The sequence below is a fragment of the Megalobrama amblycephala genome, linkage group LG24 (genome assembly GCF_018812025.1).
Source record: "Megalobrama amblycephala isolate DHTTF-2021 linkage group LG24, ASM1881202v1, whole genome shotgun sequence".
Lineage (NCBI taxonomy): Eukaryota > Metazoa > Chordata > Actinopteri > Cypriniformes > Xenocyprididae > Megalobrama > Megalobrama amblycephala.
In genome coordinates this window covers 2,600,758-2,615,100 of record NC_063067.1, presented here as the reverse complement: position 1 = coordinate 2,615,100, position 14,343 = coordinate 2,600,758, and the positions used below count along the sequence as shown (strand labels likewise).

Here is a 14,343-nt window from a genome sequence, read left to right as displayed (position 1 = left end):
ACCTTCAAAGCTGACAAAGACAGACATGGACTAAAAGCCAGGAGACAACATTTTTTAAATTCTGTTTTACATTCATTATTCTAATAAGATTTTTTTTTTTTTTTTTTTTTTTGTCAGAAGATTGAACAATAAATTCAGTGATGTGTGTGTTTGTCTCTGTATGTTTCATCATCTGGTTCAGACACAGACAGATGAGCAGCAGAAGATCCAGAAGAGAATTAAGAAGATTCAAGAGATCAAACACTCAGTAAAGCCGAGAAAAGTGAGTGAAAAAATTATTAAAATCATTCAGCTTCTTGTACTTTGGCCACAGCTTGGCACAAAGCATTGGACTCAGCATTGAAGGAAAGTGGACAGAGGGTCTTTTGTCCTCTGTTGAAGCTGTACTCTATGTTATAACATATGATTTTCTTTATGTACCAGAACCATTTCCATGTAAGGAACAATGCTCTGCTAGGATTGAATGGGAGACAGGGAATAGTCTCTGCTTTTGTATTGCAAGTATAGGAGAAGGCTTCGAGAAGTGTTACTTGAACTGAATCTTTCTCTTTTTACAGACTCTCGCCTCCAATGATGGTTTCTTTACTTCATCTCGAACCGTCCACATTTCAAACGGGATGATTATTGGTCTGGGTGTTCTGTTGGTAGCAGTGTTGATCATCTTACCTACACAATACACTGTGAGTGTGTGTGTGTGTGTGTGTGTGTGAGTGTGTGTGTGTGTGTGTGTGTGTGTGTGTGTGTAAGTGCATTGGTTTAGGAGTGTGGGTGGTTTGGTGTTTGTGATGCAATGGTCTCAGCAGTTCGGGTGTAATGACTGCTCCAAGACATGAATGGCGGAGGATCCAAATGCAGTGTATTTATTGAAGGGTAATCCAGAATCATAGTCAGGTAAAACGTTCAAAACACAGAGAAGGCAATCCAAACAAAGATGGAGTCCAGGGCTCAGGCAAGAACAGGGAAATCCAGAGATGAAGCAAAAAACAAAATCAAAGTGAACAGTAAAGCTCGTCTTCTTTGATTTGATTGGCCATCTCAATCATTTTGACATTGATGAGCACTGTTACGCAGAGGCAAACCAGCTTAAACATGTAACTTTGTCCAGTTGGGGGGAGGGGAACACAGATAAAGAGAAATCATTCAGTGTTGAACTCTTCCAAAGTCCCTTTCAAGGAAAGTCTATTCACTTGACGGCCATATTTGCAACGCCTCCTGTCAGCTATTTCAACATCCAATACCAAGTCCTATCTCTTTAATTGGGGGAATCCAAAAAACTTAACTTGCAATTAAATAACATATTTCAAATCAGCAACACAATCTGACATGAACTGTCCCATAAATGTTGTTTCTTGTGCTCAAATAGCTTTAAAAAAGCTTACTTTTCAGGCTAGACGAGCCAATGCTCATGTGCAGTCATAAGCGCGAGTCTCGGGTTTCTATGGGAACCAGAGCTTCTAACAGCAGCTGCAGTGATGCAAAGACTTGATCAATCAGCGATTGGCTCTTTTACTTAGAAGGCTGGACCTATTCCACCATATTGCGCGTTGCAGTTTCTCCTATTCATAACTAAGAGGAGTGGACTGTGTTTCTTTATCTATAGTCTTTGGCTCTTCACTGATCTGATCCAATCCATTTAGAGATATCAGTCTGAGCAGCTGAAGATGAAGGAACAACAGAAAGCAGCAGAGAAACAGGCTGAAGATCTCATTAAAGAGCTGAAGAGAAATAACACTGAGCTGGAGAAGAGAATCACTGAGCTGGAGCAGCTCTCACACACTGACGATCATCCTGATGTCATACAGGTCTGTGAACATCTGTCTCATCAGCGATAATGTGGAATATAATTAATATTTAATAGTCTTCTCTCTCCTGCTGTAGATGTTCTCATCCCTGTACAGTATTTCACACACCAAGATCTCTGATGTGGACGAGAAATCTCTGAAAAGAGCTCTGAATCTACTGAAGGAACATCTAAATGAAAAACTCATTCAAACTGGTAAGTGAATATCAAATACAGTGTTTTTGTCATGAACTAAGAAAATACTAAGAAAAAAAGTGTTAAATTAATTTTAAGCATCTGTGATGTTGCTGATTACCACATTATAAAATCACTAAAAGTTTTATGTTCAACTCTTGTCATAATCATTTAAAGCTGCAGTCCTTAACTTTTTGTGTGTTCAATATTTACAAATTTATATAATAAACGAGTACATCATGAATACATTTTCCAAACCAATGTTCCTCCACAAGATGCATTCATTTCTGTTTATCAACTGTTAGAGCGCCAAAAGTTACAGACTGCAGCTCTAAAGAAGTATAATGTGAACTTTAGTGAGATGTAAGGCACATGACGTAACTATCCCTGTACAAACTCAAATTTTATTCACCAGAGTGGAAATTTGTCTTTGGCTCTCCAACAATAATAATAATAAAACAACACAAAGACAAGTTCACATTATATAGAAAAGTACAGTTAATGTCATTTTCTGTTACTTTTCTGAATTTTAATGGCATTTGGGATGAAGGACTTCTTGAACACATTTTTATTTGCCCGAGGGACTCTATAGCACCTCCCAGATTTCAGGAGCTCAAACTGGCTGAAGGGAAGATGGGAGCGATTTGCCAGAAAACTCCTCGCCTCCTTCATTATCCTTTCTGTGAAAAGTCATGTTAAAGACTTCTGGGGTTTACCAACTATTTTACTTGCCATTGACACAATTCTATAAATTTTATCCTTAAATCTACAATTGATGTGACCATACCAGCTAGGCAGGGAGATGAAAGGTCAGAAGACTCTTAACAGATTTATATGTAGCTCCAAACGCAGGTTCAGGAGGAGCCTAAACATTCAGTCCTGTCGATCATCATTATATAAGCATATATAAAGCATAAGGCATAAATCAGCTCCATGGTTTAATGAGAATATTCGTTCCCTAAGACAGGTTTGTAGACATGAAGAAATGACTGTTGATTTATGTGAGAGTTTTTTAAACTTTTTCATGAATCGAATGTCATATATATGTAGTACATTGCAAAAAATGCTGTTCTTAGAGTTGTTGTCTTGTTTCTAGTCAAAATATCTTAAAGTTCTTAAATCAAGAAGCATTTTCTTGACAAGTAAAAATTATTTTCTTGTTTTTAGGAAAAAATAAGTCAAAATTAAGTGAGTTTTTCCTTAAAACAAGCAAAATAATCTGCCAGAGGGGTAAGCAAAATAATCTTAATCCAAACTGAAAGCAACATTATATATATTATTTTTGGTTTGAAATAAGATTATTTTGCTTACCCCACTGGCAGATTATTTTGCTTGTTTTAAGGAAAAACTCACTTAATTTTGACTTATTTTTCCTAAAAACAAGAAGATAATTTTTACTTGTCAAGAAAATGCTTCTTGATTTAAGAACTTTAAGATATTTTGACTAGAAACAAAGACAACAACTCTAAGAACAGCATTTTTTGCAATGTAACATTAGTCATTGTTCATATACGGTTGTACAGCAATCTATATCTGGTGTTACTTTCTCCAATTTTGAGCCAATCTCTTTCTATCCTTGAGGACATTGTGCATAAGCTAAAGTCCACAAGGATTCTCCAACCCATTTGTTAAAGCAAGTTTTTGAATCAGTTGGCCCATTTTTAGAGTCTATAATTAACAAGAGTTTGCTTTCAGGAGTTGAGCCTGATCACTGTAAACATGCCGTAATTCAACCCTTTTGAAAAAATCAAACTTGGATAAGAGTGTGTTATCTAATTTTAGGGCTATTTCAAAACTTCCATTCTTGGCTAAAATTATGGAGAAGAGCAATTCAACTTCAGTCATTTATTGATGGAAACGAGATTGGTGAAGTGTTTCAATCTGGATTTTAAAACATCATAGTATGGAATCAGCTTTGCTGAGAGTTTATAACAATGTTTTTCTTGTGACCGATCATGGTAATTTTACAGTACTTTTACTCTTAGACAGCAGCGTTTAATACGATTGACCATCGGATTCTTATATCTCGTCTTGTGTGTGAGTATTTTTGGAAATGCCCTAAGACGGATAAAGTCTTACTTTCAAAATAGGAGTTTCTCGGTCTGCATGGGAGAGTTTGCATCAGCCTCGGGCACCCCTAACATGTGGTATCCCGCAAGGTTCGATCTCGGTGCCCTTTTCTTTTCTCTTTATATGCTGCTATTAGGAGTGATTATGGGTAAATATGGTGTGTCATTTCATTCTGACGCTGATGATTATCAATTTTATGTCCTTTATCCCAAATTCTTCCAGTGGTCTGGGGCACTTGTTGCTCTGATAGATGAGGTGAAGTCATGGATGGCTGCAAACTTTTTGAGTCTGAATGAATTGAAATGATTTAAACTTAGAATGATTGCCAAGATTAAGCCTTTCTTAACACGTACAGACTTGGAGAAGATCATTCATGTTTTTATTTTTTCCCGTCTAGATTATTGCAACTCGTTTTATTATGGTTCCCAAAGAAACTTTTGGACCAAGGCTACTCGGAAATATGACCATATTACCCCTGTCTTGAGAGCATTGCATTGTTCACCTGTACCTTATAGAATTAATTTTAAGATTCTACGTTTTGTGTTTAAATCTCAGCATGGCACAGCCCCTCCATACATTGCTGATCTAATTCATGTTCAGGAGTCAAAGAGAACATTACATTCCAATGCACAAAATCTCCTACATGTTCCTCGATCTAAACTAAAGTCCAGAAGTGACCGTGCATTTGCAGTAGCTGCTCCAAGGTTATGGAACAGTTTACCAGCGTATTTGAGACAATTATCATCTCTAAATGATTTTAAGAAACAGTTAAAAACATATTGTTTTACATTGGCTTTTGATCAGGTATGAGTATTGAGGTATTGTCGCTGTAGCTACCAAGTTAGTCTTGAATGTTGGGTGTGAGGCTTTTGTTGTGGTTTTTAATATTTGTAATTTTTATTTTATTGTACAGCACTATGGTCAACTCTGTTGTTTTATTATGTGCTCTATAAATAAAGTTGGAGATTATGAGTGTATATAAGCAGCAGTCACTGCGTCATCCCAGCGACAGTTCTTCCAGCATCCCTCCTCCTCCCCATCTCCTCTATTTCTCTTATTCTCCCTCTGCGCAGTACTGTTATAGAGGGGTTTAGTTTGGAGCTCGAGCCGAGCCTCGGGTTCAAGCCTCCTGCGAGGACAGCAAGCCAAATCCAATTAATCATTAAGACTGAACGGGCAGGTGAACTTGTGAAACACAGTTTAAGATGTGCTGACAAACACAAAGGCTGCTGAGATGTCTGAGAAGACAGAGTCTCTGTGAGCATCTTTTGAAAACATACTAGAGAAGCTCGAGTCCAGAACTGTACCAAGATAATTATAATTTTCCACAATTTCAACATTTTGGCCATTAAGTAAAACTGGCTTAATTATTATATCATGTTTTGTGCAAATAATGAATTCCTTTGTCTTGGCAGCTGGCTAGAGCAATAGCATGTTTCAGGGGCTTCAGTGTGAGCCAGAATCACCTGAGGGGTTTGTTTTCTCTAGTAGATCAACTAATGCATCATCAGAATAAATAACAGACTATTTCGAAGAAACTAAACCATTTCTATAAAGTAAAGATTCAACAGAAGTGTGTCAATTACAAGTAAGACACTTTTATAACTTAATAATTTTTATAACAAACTTTTATAACTTAATTTTTATTGTTGTTTTTGCAAACATTCAACCGCTTTATTTCATTTGAAATCATGCTCAAAGGCAGTTTTTTATACCAACACTTTTCTTTTGATATATTAGGTCAGTCTTTTTTTTGTGCTTTCTTTATAACTGTAAAAATAATAGAGAATAAATATACATTTATAAAATAAAGATGTCCTGTAAGCGCTCAGTAGAAACTGGACTGACTATCAGTTTGCCACTGGTGTAACAACAGTTCTGCTGGTTACTAAATGATTGAAATGATTCACATTTTCAGGATTTTTGGCTGAAAAAAATAGGAATTCCAGTTTAATCCCGAAGAATCACATCCCTGATTACATAGTGGTCAGATTTCCAGGAATATTCCCCTGACAGCGATCAATATTCCAGTTCAAACGAGTGGGACAGTCCACATATTGTATGGTGGACCAAAATACTCAAAATGAAATAATTTAAAAAATCATGAATTCAATAAAACAACAATTTAATGTAACAGTTTATTCTGAAATAATTAATTAATTTAATTATTAATTAAATTATTAAATAAATCAATCAATAAATGTATCTATTTATTTTGTAAAATTCCATGAAAACACAACATTTATTGTTTAATATATTTCACAATATCCTCTTTCACACACTATTATTGTGTTCAAATATATATTTTTTCATAATTAAATGTGCTTTTTCAAAAAGCTGTTTTTCATAATAATATGCTTCATTTTTTATGCATGACACCTATTTGAAGAATCATGCATATCCAAAGCTCGATTTTCCCAAAGATCCTTTCCATAATAATAGAGGACTATTCACAATTGCCAATCAAAAGACAGTGGGCGGTGCTTAGCGCTAATTGGTTTAAAGTTGGAGAGCAGACAGACATGACAAATCGATCTTCATGTGATTGGTGACATTAGTCAAGGAACGCCATGTTCCACCCTCATGAAGTTTTTTTTCTCCTCATTAAAATCAAATGATCAGCAATGATTGTATATAAAGAGCGGGGACACATTTGTTTGCATTTTGTTTTGTGATTTCACTGGAAAGAATAAACCCTTCACAGCGGCATTAGCGGTAGATTGACGCACGCGCTCGTCTGTGTGAAGACTGTCTGTGCACGAGCCGACAGAGAACGTTCCACCACTGATAACAGCGGCAACAAACACTCGGCAACAACACATCCCTGCACCAGATAACACAAATTAATGTTTGTTTCATTTGCATTAAGTATATATACATACAGTGAGATTAAAAAAAAAGTGGTAGGGACAATATTGACCCTGGCAAAATGCGGTGGGGACATCACATGTCCTTCCTGCAAATTACGCCAGTCACATATCTAACTTCAGTGCGTTCAGTGCGTAAAGTGTTCCATATGTAGCTAGACATCAATTTCTAGATCCTCTGATGCACTTATTGCCACCAGCAGATCCCTTCTGTCGTCTAATCCAGATACCAGAGCATCACCAAACAAACATTCCCTTCTACTTCATCTGCAAATGAACGCAGTTTGTTTTTAACTAGATCAAGTCCTACAACCATATTCAGTCTCAAGGCTTGTTCGAGATGCATCGGCGCTGTGCAGGCCGATCGCAGTATGTGTTTGCGCTACGTTGATGTCATACGCCGATCGGCCAGGGGTGTGTTTCCCAAAAGCATCGTTAGCCAACTAACATCGCAAGTTCTGTCCTTACTTACATAGTTCAACGATTTGGTGTTTCCCGAAACCACAGTTCAAACGAACATTCGCAAACTGCATCGCAAATTTGTGTGGTTGGAGTGACAGCACTCCAGCTGTGGTTAGAAACACTGTTTCCTTTTTTTATGACATGTGGATTTAGTCATTATCTTGAGCAAAATAAGCAAGCTGACATTAAGTACAATGTTTATCTTTTATTTCGAATATATACAAATGTCATTTATATATTTTAGTTTGTCAAGAGATTTAAAACACTGCTTTTGGAGAGTGCGCATGTGCATACGTGCTCTAGTATATCAGAACAAGCATTTGATTTAATCTGGAAATAAAGCAAAATAACTGAGGAAAATGGGAATTAGCCCTCTAATACCATGTCCGTAATTTATAGCTGAAATTCTAGCATTAATTCGACCTCAAACAGATTCATTAAAGCATGACATCATTCACCAACGTGGCTGAACGACAAGTTTGCGATAATACGGTTTCGGGAAACAGTCGTGACTAGCTAGTTGATTTGTTCAACAATGCGTCGTACTATGGTAGTTCAGCAGCGAGTTACATCGTTGTTCGGGAAACGCACCCCTGCACAGCGCCGATGCATATCTAACGTTCAGTTCACCAAGCCAGACCTAAGTAATTCATCCAAAAAGATTAGCCAATTAGTGCCAAGCACCGCCCACTGCCTGTTGATTGGCATTTGTGAAATGTCCTCTGTTATTATGAAAAGAATATTTGGGAAAATCGTGCTTTGGAAATACATGATTCGTCAAATAGGCGTCATTTGTAAATTCAGCATATAATTATGAAAAAGGGCTTTTTGAAAAAGCACATTCAATTATGAAAAAATAATTTAAACAATAATGTTGAAAGTGGATATTGTGAAATATATTAAACAATAAATGTTGTGTTTTCATGGAATTTTTCAAAATAAATAGATACATTTATTTATTGATTTATTTAATTAATAATTAATTAATTTAATTAATTTAATAATTATAATATTATTTCAGAATAAACTGGTACATTTAATTTATGTTTTTTTGAATTCATGATTTATATCATTATTCCATTTTGAGTAATTTGGTCCTCCATAATATTGCTGAAGATAATGCAGATATTCAGATAAGTCACATCAATTAAAGAAATTAAATCAGGTTGATCTGCAGAGCGAGTGAGAGCATCATTGTTCTTCACTATTCTCTCCACTGCAGCATCAACGTTCGGTCCGGGAACATATGACAGATCTGACTGAACTCCAGCAGGAGATAAAATGATCTGAAATAAAGAGTTATAATCTCCAGTGTGCTCACTTCCACCCGAACACAGTATTGTGTGACCAGCTATTGTCAAACACACACAGCTCCTCCAGTGGATTGAAATGAGCTCGTCTCGTTAGGCCTGGGGTTTATGATGATCTTTGAGTCAATGAGTTTGCTCTGTCTGAATTCACAATCATGTTCATCTCTTAGCGTAAGTTCATCTAGTTTGTTGCTTATCGAACATACATGTTTGACAGGATAATGACGGGAAAACGAAACTTGTTCTGGTATTTCCAGTCTGTGTCTCGTTCCTCCTCTATTCATGCCTGTTTAAAAGCATGAAGATTTTTTTTTCACAGAAAAATATGTTTAAATGTGTCATTTTGTAGATCAGTTATGAGTTTAAGTGATGAAATTATAGATAACAGGGAGAATTTCTGCTTTTAAACCCTCTGTTATGATCGTCTCATAGACCTTCATTGTAAGTGCATTAATGTTAAACACATTCTGTTTCACAAACTGATGATCAACATTTACATTCTACTGATGCTGTTAATAGAGAGAAACTCACTGTTAATCTGAAATTATTCCTATAAATAATTCATCATTATATTGTCATCTGTGTTCACAGAGTTGAAGTTTGTGCAGAAGTTTGCAGGTACAGTGAGATTGACACCAATACACTCACAATACTTTTGATTATAATGTGTTTTATACACATGAAAATGTTTGTTCTGAAGTTGATTGATAATGTCTGATCTCTCTCAGTGGGTGTGACTCTGGATCCTGATACAGCAAATCCATATCTCATCCTGTCTGATGATGGAAAACAAGTCCGTCATGGAGACATTAAGCAGAACGTCCCAGAAAACCCAAAGAGATTTGATTACACCAATTGTGTTCTGGCAAAGCAGGGATTCAGTTCAGGGAGATTTTACTATGAGGTGCAGGTGAAGGGAAAGACTAACTGGGATTTAGGAGTGGCCAGAGAATCAATTTACAGGAAGGGGGAGATCATACTGAGTCCTGGGAATGGATTCTGGACTGTGGTTCTGAGGAATGAGAATCAATATATAGCTTGTGATAATCCTGTTGTCTCTTTATCTCTGAGAGTGAAACCTGAGAAGGTGGGAGTGTTTGTGGATTATGAGGAGGGTCTGGTCTCTTTTTATGACGTGGACTCCAGATCTCATATCTACTCTTTCACTGGTCAGACTTTCACTGAGAAACTCTATCCATATTTTAGCCCATTCCCTAATGATAAAGGTAAAAACTCAAAGCCACTGATCATCACACCTGTCAACTGAAACAAACAAAAAACATCAAATATGAAAAGATTAAATATGGATGTGATTATTTTAGAATATAAATAAAAACCAAAGAAGAATTTGCACAATCAAGTATATTTTACTTACAAATATAAAGAAAATTAAAATGTGACACAAGTGCAAAAAAGAAATGTATATTCAGGCCTTTAGAAAAAATGAATCACTGACAAAACATGAACTATAATGAAATATTTGTGAGTTATATGTACATGTAAATGTCCAGTTTGTTACACATCTCTATATTTCTTTTGTCTTTCATTAATACTTTGATTTTCAAATCGACTATGAAAGTGTTTCTAATATACTAAAGTTCCAGACTTTCCAGATTGTTTCATGTTATTTTGTAAGGAAATTTATGAAGCTATCTGAATAAAGTCAAGAGTTCAATTCTATAACTGATATTGCTTGTAAACTAAATTGCTAATAAATATGTAAATACACATTTGAGAATGATTTGAGTTCATGAACATCTGCTCACAGAAACAACAGACAGAATATGAATAAAACAGGATCTTTATTGACTTTTCATCAGTTGTGAATGAAAATACTGAGCTTCATAATGAAAGTGTTTTTCACTTTGGTTTGAGCACAATATCGGTGAATCCGTGAACCTGAGTGAGCTGACGGCAGTCCATCGATGCCAGGAGCTTCTGAGAGCCGGAGACGGTGGGAACAAACTTCATCAGCACCAGTCAGAGAGGAACCAGGAGTTCAGAGAACAGAACCAACACTGGATCAGATCTTGCCATGGATAATGATGATGGTGCAGATGGTGAATGTGTTGAACCTGAAGAGATGACAAACCTGTCACGGTTTGAGTTGTGTTTTGTTCTGTTTAGTTCGTTTAGAGTGTTTTTCTTTGGTCACATGTTCGCCTTTGTTCTCAGTTTACCGCTACTTGTTTGTTACTATGGTTTCTGATTTGATTAGTGTTTGAGTTCAGCTGTGTCCTGTAGTCTCATTAGTCCTTCTGTTCACTGTGTATTTAAACCCTGTGTTTCCTTCTGTTCCAGGGCCCGTATGTATAAAACTTCTCAGAAATGCTCTTAAGAATAGTCTTTAGTTTTGACTTAAGTGTCAGAAAATTCTTAGTAAAGAGTAGGACTTTTCTAAGAGTAGGAGACTTTTATAAAGAAGCTAAAAGCAACTTTTAGTATAGTATAAGACAGGGGCCGTATTCACAAAACATCTTAAGGCTAAAAGTAGCTCCTAAATTGCAGATTTAGGAGAAACTCTTAAAAATAATGGGCGTGTCAGTCCTTTAATAAATAAATTAATATTGTCTGATTACCTGTGGCAGTGGTTTTCATGAGTTCACATTTACAAATGATTGAATAGAGTAAAAAAATATATAATAAGTGTATGTGGTGTGCTGTCCATGAGGATCGAGGGCTCCAAGCTTGGAATTTAGCCCAAACCCAAGGTTCTCCCATATCCCCAGCCGAGAGCGAGGAGCGGGGTGGTGGAGGGATACAGAAAACTGCCAAAGTAACTATAGGTGAGTCGGCTCTCGCCATTCATCCTTTTGAGAAAGACCGTTTGAATGTGTTCCTCCCCTATTCTTTTTATAAAACATAATTTGTCGCTTGCATTTTGCATTCTCTTGAGATGCAGATATCCAAGAGGAGGTCCACAATTAACTGTATATGTTAGTTTAATTAGTGACACTTAGCCTACATTTTAAAACCTTTATTTGAATATGGCAACATTTTTATTAAAATATATTTATTTGAATAGGGCAACATTTGTGTTTTAAAACCTTTATTTTCATTTGGAAACATGACACCTCATTCTACAATATTTCTATGATTAAATCACTGACTCATCCCCCATCAGCCAATCACTGTGTGTTTACTCCATAGCAATGAGATCAACCCCGCCCTTACTCTTAGCTCGAGACTTCAGTGCATTCCTTAGTAAAAGTTTGTCTCAGCAGATTTGTGAATAGGTTTTAAGAGAAAACTCTTAGCTAAGAACTTTTACTGCTATTTAAGAGAACTCTTAGTGGTAAGATCAAATGTTTTATGAATACGGCCCCTGATTCTTAAGTGCTGACTTAAGTGTTGTGAACTAAGGACTACAATGTTGTCATCTCAAAACCTCAACCTCTGAATCAGCCAATAGCGAGCCTGGAAGGGTGAAGTCACAGCAGCACAATACCAATCATTTAATGTTATTATTATTATTGATGTTATTATTTAATGTTTTAATATTTAAATTTATTTAAAAGTAATAGCTTTGCATTGTGCAAAATTATCACAAATTACTTTTGATGGTGTGGAATCTTTTTCTATTGATATATGTCTCCTCATTTACAGTTAAAGCAATGATGTGTGCTGAGTTCATCAACGGCTCCAACAACTGCAGGGAAGTCCACAGTCAACATAAAAGTGTCTTTCTTTTGCCGCATGGTTTGATGGTCAGTTGGAAAGTCAATGAAGTGAGTAGAGGCCAAATGTGATGTCCAGCCATATGAAGATTGACATCTTCAACCTTAATTCAAATATTTTTGAAGATGTAAGCATATCGTGTAGATGTGCTTGGAGTCAACTGTTTCATGTGTGATAATGAAATTAAACTTACAATTTTATTTCAAATCATTTTTGGCCAGGCTGTCATGCAAAGAAATTATAAACACATGCAAAAACAAGAGAGAACCAATGAAATATAAAAAACTGATTATGTTGTAGTCAATATCATATTTAAAACATTTAAATTATATAAAAATAAAAATATTTTCCTCATATTTTGATGGTTTAAGCAAAAAATTTTGTGATTAACAAGAAACTCTTGTTTGTATTTACTCTTGTGTACTGTATGTTCATCTTTTGTGTTTCCTTGTCATTCGTTCATCAACTGCGCTTTATTTTTCATGAAGCATTTAGTTGCGTGTCAGCTGTGATAAACAGACACCACTCTCATTGCGTGTGTAACAGAGGCCAGACACTGAGAGTTTTGCAGGTAAACTACTGAACACTGAAGCCCGCTAGAGAATGAGGTGTTTAACGTCATTGCAAATATCAACAGTGTTCAACAACGAATCTGAGAAATCGCATACAGCACCTTTAAATGTATTAAAATGAGGGCTGTCAAAATAACGCGTTAATTTCGATTAATTAATCTGAGAAAAAATAACGTGTTAAAAAAAATAACGCAGATTAATCCATTCCGTATTGACTTTTGAACCTGGAGCCGTTCTCGTGCGCGCGAGCTCTCTCTGTCTTCAAAGTAAGCACCGTCTTTGCACTCTCTCTACCTCGCACATAATAATCTAAATCAACTGACACAATACTAAAAGTTCGTAAGACCGAATCCACGTTTCACGAGGCGCATTCTGAGAATGTTTTTCCTGAATAACCGCTGGGTGTGAATAGTGCTCAAAAGAACGTCACCTCATCTTCTCTGACAGGCGCCCTGCACGTGCAGCTGACATAAACCACACTTTCAGTAAACAAAAAGAAAATCCTATCCAGTGGTGAAGTGTTTTCTGTGTTGACAAATCTTTTGCGATGTCCTAATAACAGTCGCGATTCGCATGCAGTGCGTCAACGTCCGCTAATGTCCAATTCGCGACCTAATGACTCATTTGAACAGATTCATTTTAATGAATCATGACAACAACTGATCTGTCCACACGGTCTATAATGAATCATTTACTCGAACAACTCTGAAATGAGAACATAAGTGTGCTTACCCCATTTAGCAAGAGTGGTTAGTAAAATTAGCCTTAATAATCCACAATATTTTCAGGTTATTTAAATGTCAATGTGTAGTAAATTAGGCCTACCTATAAAATCAGTTAGTTTAGACTGGAGAGAGGTGAAACCAGAACAAAGCAAGTTGTTATTAGCTAGGTGCAATCAATTGTAAATGGTAGAAAATTATATTATTAGTTAATATAACTTCTAAATGCTACTTTTTAATACTTTTCAGGTTTAGCAAAAAAGCATCTTCTCTTACAAAGCTATAAAATCAATTTTTTTTTATAGTGATAGTTTATAGTTTTTATATGCACATTCGGTTGAAGGTGCAAACAGAGGTCCAACTTGGTCAAAACAGTGGCACCGCGGAGATGTTCCAGAGCCGCTGGGATGAGGGGAAGTGGATAGCGGAACTTTACTGTTATCTTGTTGAGAGCCTGGTAATATATACAAGGCCGCAAGCCTCCGTCCTTTTCAGCCAAGAAGAAGAAACTTGAAGCCACAGGGGAAGACGACAGGTAGATGTAACCTTGTTGTAAAGCCTCTTTAATATACTCATCCATGGCCTTCTCCACAGGGATTGACAACAGGTAGATATTCCCACGGGGCACTGATCGATGGCACAGTCCCATTGCCGGTGTGGAGGCAACTTGGAGGCTTTCTTCAGGCA

At 36.4% G+C, this 14,343-nt stretch overlaps 1 protein-coding gene across 5 annotated transcripts in view; it reads left to right on the top strand.

Moving 5' to 3' along the window:
- The window catches only part of LOC125260286 (E3 ubiquitin-protein ligase TRIM39-like), a 40,992-nt gene that overhangs the window by 8,096 nt on the left and 18,553 nt on the right, over positions 1–14,343 (top strand). The window contains exons 6-12 of one of the 5 annotated variants that reach the window (XM_048178591.1): positions 182–262; positions 558–680; positions 1,638–1,802; positions 1,879–1,996; positions 9,276–9,302; positions 9,413–9,990; positions 10,030–10,414. The exons of 1 other annotated variant lie outside the window; for it this stretch is intronic. In XM_048178591.1, coding sequence (XP_048034548.1) covers positions 182–262; positions 558–680; positions 1,638–1,802; positions 1,879–1,996; positions 9,276–9,302; positions 9,413–9,951 — 1,053 coding nt within the window. In that variant the 3' untranslated portion in view covers positions 9,952–9,990; positions 10,030–10,414. Of the gene's footprint in view, positions 1–181; positions 263–557; positions 681–1,637; positions 1,803–1,878; positions 1,997–9,275; positions 9,303–9,412; positions 10,415–14,343 lie in introns of those variants that run through there. 3 more of the 5 variants (XM_048178589.1, XM_048178590.1, XM_048178592.1) reach the window with 3 other exon arrangements.